This window comes from Vombatus ursinus, unplaced genomic scaffold, assembly GCF_900497805.2.
Source record: "Vombatus ursinus unplaced genomic scaffold, bare-nosed wombat genome assembly UNPS02014798.1, whole genome shotgun sequence".
Lineage (NCBI taxonomy): Eukaryota > Metazoa > Chordata > Mammalia > Diprotodontia > Vombatidae > Vombatus > Vombatus ursinus.
Genome location: NW_020954576.1, coordinates 186,748 through 193,022, shown reverse-complemented (window position 1 = coordinate 193,022; position 6,275 = coordinate 186,748). Strand labels below are relative to the sequence as shown.

Below are 6,275 nucleotides of genomic sequence, written 5' to 3'. Positions count from 1 at the left end.
ATATATGCTTATATCTTAGTCCAGTATCTATTTTCTCCCTCACCCCATAATCCTGGCTCCACCCCACTAAGCTGGTTCCCCTAATCTCAGGGATGGGGGAGGTGGTGGTCAGCTTGCTTTACTCAACTGTCCAACACAGGGCCTCCTAAATCTGCCCACTAGCTGGCACTGACTAGCATCATTGGTCCTACTATTTATTATAACCCTCAAATCACTAGACTGAGTACTGCCTGGTATTGGCACCTGGGGCAGGACACCAAACTTTACATTAGCCAAATCCAGGGCTAATGGCCTCTGCCTTTTTGGCTCCAGTGAAATAGGCTTACCCGGACTAGTGCCCACTGGCACCAAGGAGGGTAGCTAGGTGATATTGGTCTCCCCCTCTTCATCCCTTTATTGCACCCCCACCCCAACCAAGATGGGGCAGATTTGACTCAGGTCCCAGTTTCAAGAGAGCTGCCCACCTGCCCGGCCGGTCGAGCAGGCCTGACAGTGAGGGGAGCCTGGGGGGGTGGGGGTGGGGGGTGGCTGGCAAGGGGGAAAGAGTGGGGCGGGGCTCCCAGCTTCCCATCCCCCCCCCCAAGGCAAACAGACCAAGCCTGGTTCCCTGGCACCCCCAGCACAGCTGCCCTCCCCACCCCCCCAACTACCACCACACCCGTCCATGCCCACGAGGTCTTAGCAAGAGGGGGCATGCCAGGCAGGGTGGGGATGGGGCCGCCCTCATGGGGCGTTGGGGGCTGGGCGCTCTGGGATGGAGAGGTGGGCAGGTTGCCCGAGGGGGAGTGGGCACACTGGCACCAACACCCTGCCTCAGGAGAAAGGTCTGCAATGGTCCTACATACCTCCTAGTGGCTAGGACTCTGCCCCCTTAGTCTGGTTGGCACCAGCCTAGCTCCAGGTGTCACTCAGATTGGCATAGGTGCCAGGGTCCTGGGGGAATCTCCCTAGGGAGGAAGGGTGGTCTGGCCCTTATTCCCCATCCTGTCCACACCACCTCTCATTTGCCCCTCCTCCTCCTTTAACTGATATCTCCTTAGGATGGGCAGTGGTGTGGCATTAAGGAGTTAAACACCCACTCTTGCCTGAGCCTGTGAGAGCTGCATGGTGAACCAAGCTGCGCCCCTGACCTGACAGTGGGGTCAGCCAATCAGCACCCCCGCCACACCAGGTTGCCAAGGAGATTGCCCCTGGGGTGGGAGAAGGAGGGAGGGCTCAGCAGAGGGAACTAGTTGGGGGGGGAACAGGAGAGGGGGAAGGACTGAAAGGGAGTGGAAAGAGCTGCATGCCCGCTGGTGCCCCAGCTCATGGCCAATGGACAACCAGGACGGCCCCTCCCTCTTTTCCTCCCTCCCTCACTTTCTTCCTCTTCACAGAGGAGTGTAAGCCTAGGGTCCCAACTTGGCCACTGTTGCTGCCCACCTCAGGTTCTGTGTATTTTCTGCTTCTGCAAAGTCCTGGTGGCACTTAGCCCCAAGAACCTCTTACAAAGCCTGGAGCTAGGCAGGAGAGGACCTCCCCAGTGCTTCACTCCTGGGGGCTAGCTTTCAAGTTGGGGAAGGGGGTGCCTGTAGAAGCTAGGGTACAACCAGGACTCCCTTACCCCCAGAAACACATGTGGGCAGCTGCTTGCTCAAGGCTTGGGGGTGGGGGAGCCATACTCTGGGCTTTGCAATCAGGGAGGTGCACAGGAGAGCCGTCACATAGACACAATGCTGCTCTTGTATCTTAATGAGGAAACTTGGGGCCCCGCCTTATTTCCCCCCTCCCCCAAATAACCAAGTCCCCATCGTTGGCCAGGGCTGGGCAGCTGCTGTGGGAGTGGCAGAGGTAACAGACATAAAATGTAGAGTTGGAAGGGACCTTGGCCATCGTCCACTTCAAGGCCTTCCTTTTGCAGAGGAGGGAAATTGACGTGCCCAAGGTCACACTATGAGTTAGTTAAGTTGGTACTCATATACAAGTCTCCCAAGTCTTCCCCTTTTTTAGGAGAGAATTTTGGACTATGTCCATACCCCACATTATGAGGTGGGGAGATTTTTCTCTGAGAAGCTCAGGGGTCCCTTTTCTCCATTGGAGAAGCAGCAAATAGAATGGAAAGAGTGTTGAATTTGGAGTCAGGCTACAAGGGTTCGAGTCTGGAGTCTGCTGTGTGACTCTAGGCAAGTCAGGTTGCTTCTCTGGGGCCCAGTTTCAAAATGGGGATAGTACTCCTTATAACCTGTATCACAGGGTTATTGTGGGGAAAGCACCCTGGAAACTGTAAATATCTGTATAATACAAGATCTAGTCTACCTTTACCTGATGGGTGAGAGGGCTGAAGGCCGTAATGGTACACCCCAGAGACCGAAGACTCCCTAGCCTTCCTTGTCACAATCTGCTGGATGCTGCCCTCCCCCATGTTTCCAGGGTGGAAAAGGCATCGTGGGTCCTCAGTTAACCCTCACCCCAGCTATGCTAGCCATAGCAGTGGTTTAAAAGGGGAAGAGGATCAGATTGGTGCCTACTGTGGACACTTCCAGGGGCACCTCCTGCCTGCCTGGGAATGGGGGAGGGGGAGATGGAATCTGTGAGGAGGGGATAGGAGCGTGGAGCCTAGCCTATTGTCAGTGGGGGAGGGGTCGGGCAAGATGCTTATCTTCTGGGCAGGAAGCACCAGAGACACCCCAGCGCCCTTGGTGGCTGTTCCCCGGGCCCCATTGTTGGGGGGGGGGAGAGGATGTAGGGGGCCCCTGGGAGCTGCACATTTCCCGTCCACTAGATAGGGAGGGGCACTCCAGATGGGGAGAACCTGGTTGAGACAGAAAAATTAGGGTAAAAATACATTAGATTTGTGGATCCCTTTGAGGACTTTTCTTCTGTGTCCATCCTGTCATTTGAGCTGCACAAACCTGTGGGAGAGGCAGGGTAGGCAGCATGGAGGTATTTTCCCCTTTTCACAGATGGAAGAATTGAGGCTTGGGAGAGCAGAGATCATGCCACTATAGAATGTCTGAGTTTAAAAGAGTTTAGAGATCACTTAGCCAGAAGCATAGCAGTGGGTAAAGTACTGGGCTCTGGAATCAGAGGACCTGGGTTCAAATCTAGGGCTCTGCTGCTTGCTACCTGTATGCCTTTAGACAGGTCACCTCACCTTTCTGTGCCTCAGTTTCTATATCTGTAAAATGACAGGGTTGGACTATTAACTTCAGGTCCCTTCAGGCTGTAAATCTATGATCCTCATGATGGCTCTAATTCTATGATTATGATGCCCCCACTCAGAGATGAGGAAAGTAAGGTTTGGTGACTTGCCCAAGGTCACACTGAAAATCAGTAGCAGAGCTGGAACTAGATTCCAGGTATTCTCTTTGTCCAGTTTCTTTCCACTAGGATTCGAAAAAGATAGTTTCTTGAAGGCAGAGGGAATGCAGCTGATGGGGGCTGGGGGTGAAAGACTTGGTTTGGATGCAGAAGCTCACCTGTTCTCCTTTCCTCAAAAGGTCAAGCTGCCTCTCCTAACCATGGTTCATGTCTTTCCATCCTCCCTGCAGGTGAGGATGGGGAGCCCTGAAGATGATCTCATTGGGATTCCCTTCCCAGACCACAGCAGTGAGCTCCTCAGCTGTCTGAATGAGCAGCGCCAGCTGGGCCAGCTGTGTGATCTCACAATCCGAACCCAAGGCCTAGAATACCGAACCCATCGGGCTGTGCTGGCTGCCTGCAGCCACTACTTTAAGAAACTGTTCACTGAGGGAGGTGGGGGCACAGGTGCTAGTGGTGGCATGGCTGCCTCCTCAGGTGCCGGCGTCTGTGAACTGGACTTTGTGGGCCCAGAAGCACTGGGAGCCCTGCTGGAGTTTGCCTACACGGCCACCCTCACCACCAGTAGCGCCAACATGCCTGCTGTCCTCCAGGCAGCTAGACTGCTGGAGATCCCCTGTGTCATTGCTGCCTGTGTTGAAATCCTGCAGGGGAGCGGGCTGGAGGCCCCTGGTCCTGATGAAGATGACTGTGAGAGAGCCCGCCAGTACCTGGAGGCCTTTGCTACTGTGGGCAGTCGGGTGCCCAATGGTGATGACAGTCCACTACCAGCCCCTCTTCCACCACCCCCCCCCCCAACCCCGCCCGCTCCCCCCAGAAGCCCCCAACCCCGCAAAGCCCTTTTTTGCACACAAAGGGGCCTCAAACCAACCATCTGATGTCTGATGTGGCTGCCATCCCCCCCCACCCCTTTACCTACCCAGATGAGGAAGAGGCAGCAAGTGGCATCAGCCTAGGGGATGGCTATAGCCCCCCTGGTGGGGCCAGGTCACCCCCCGAGGGGCACCTGGGCTATGAAGGATATGATGGGGAGGAAGAAGAGGAAGATCTAGTATACCCACCAACCTATGGGCTGGCTCAGAGTGGGGCACCCCCCTTGTCCCCTGAAGAGTTGGGCTCAGATGAGGATGCCATTGACCCTGACCTGATGGCCTATCTGAGTTCCCTGAACCACGAAGCCCTCACGCCAGGGATAGATGGCCAGGACAAGCTGGTACGCAAGCGTCGTTCCCAGATGCCCCAGGAATGTCCAGTTTGCCACAAGATCATTCACGGGGCAGGCAAGCTACCCCGACACATGCGGACCCACACCGGTGAGAAGCCTTTTGCCTGTGAGGTCTGTGGCGTCAGGTTCACCAGGTGAGAGGGTACCCAGCTTTGGGGGGAGGGGGCAGTGGGCAAGAGGGTAAAGGAGAGTGCCGCACCTACTAAAAACCCAGGAAGGGGACAACTACTCAGTGGAATCCCCAGCCAAGAGCAGGGGTGGAAGCCAAGGGAAGATTGTATAGGAATGCAGTGGGGAGTGGAGAGTTGGGGAAAGGAAGGGGGTGAAAAGGCCAAAATTAGAAGTTCAAGGATACTGCCATAGGGCATGAGGGACATAGGACAGGTGGGCATTTCAGCAAATAAGATAAGTGCAGGCAGATGAAGAGCAGAACGATGCCAAAATGAGTTGTTTGTCCTTCGTTCTCAAAGAGGACCATGACATCAGGAAGGAGATGTCATGACTTGCAAGTGAAGTGGATTTAAGTGAGGGAGGGCTGTACAAGGTTACACTCTTTCCTAAGGAGCCATCTGGGCCCAGTGGGAAGATATAGATCAGGAAGGCTGGAGATGGTCCCAGTGCAGTGGGAGGCCTTGGCCTCTTTGAGCTAAGGTCTTTCTCTGGCCTCAGTTTGTCCAAGGCAACACCCATTCAGTGATTAAGGCTAAGTAAAAATGAGGCCAAAATGGGAGAGAAATTAAGGAAGCCCGATGCCTGAGGGCAAAGCTAAAAGGATGATGATAAAAGAACCGAAGGGGTGGAAGAAGTGGGAATGGGGGTGAGGAGGAAAGGCAGATACCTACAGAAATCAGGTTAGTCAGGCCTATGCAAAGGTCACAAGGACTTTTTCCAGGCCTTATTTCTACCTGCAGGTCCTTACCCTATCTCTTCCCACCATCCCCAACTCCACCCCTTTCCCCTCCCCAGGAATGACAAGCTGAAGATACACATGAGGAAGCACACTGGTGAGCGGCCATACTCATGCCCACACTGCCCAGCGCGCTTCCTCCATAGCTATGACCTCAAGAACCACATGCACCTGCACACAGGCGACCGGCCCTTTGAATGCCACCTGTGCCACAAGGCCTTCGCCAAGGAGGACCACCTGCAGCGTCACCTGAAGGGCCAGAACTGCCTGGAGGTCCGGACCCGAAGACGAAGAAAAGATGATGCACCCCCCCACTATCCCCCACCCCAGGCGCCCACCCCAGCTGGCCCTGGCCTTGACCTTTCCAACGGGCACCTGGATGACTTCCGCCTCTCCCTGGCGCGTTTCTGGGAGCAGCCAGCCAGGGCTGGGCCTCCTCCTCCACCCCCAGGGCCTCCTGAAGAAGATGAGGAGGAGGGGGCACCAACCACACCCCAGGCTGAGGGTGCCATAGAATCCTCTTAAATGAGAAAAGGAGCTGGACTAGGGTGGAGTCCCAGGGTGGGCACAAATGCCAAGGAATATGAGGGCTGTGGAGCACAGACTGCACTGTGGGGCAGGGGAACTTTGCCTTCAAGGGTACCAGACCCGCTCCTCCTCTGTACCTTGGCAGCTCTGGGCTAGTCCCACATACAGGGAAAAGTTTGGGCTCTCCCCCAGATTGGGGCAGACTCCCTCCCACCAAGGGGTGATGAATATATATATGTATATATACATATATAATATTTTGTATATATATATATAAATATATATACATACACACACACAGCTCTATTGTAAAGG

At 54.8% G+C, this 6,275-nt stretch overlaps 1 protein-coding gene across 1 annotated transcript in view; it reads left to right on the top strand.

Annotated features, from left to right (window-relative positions):
• Nucleotides 1–6,250, top strand: part of LOC114049925 (zinc finger and BTB domain-containing protein 7B-like) — an 8,504-nt gene extending 2,254 nt beyond the window's left edge. Inside the window, 3 exon segments of the mRNA XM_027871392.1 lie at nt 3,531–4,139; nt 4,142–4,659; nt 5,492–6,250. Coding sequence (XP_027727193.1) covers nt 3,537–4,139; nt 4,142–4,659; nt 5,492–5,957 — 1,587 coding nt within the window. The 5' untranslated portion in view covers nt 3,531–3,536 and the 3' untranslated portion in view covers nt 5,958–6,250.
• The last annotated feature ends 25 nt before the right edge of the window (nt 6,251–6,275 follow it).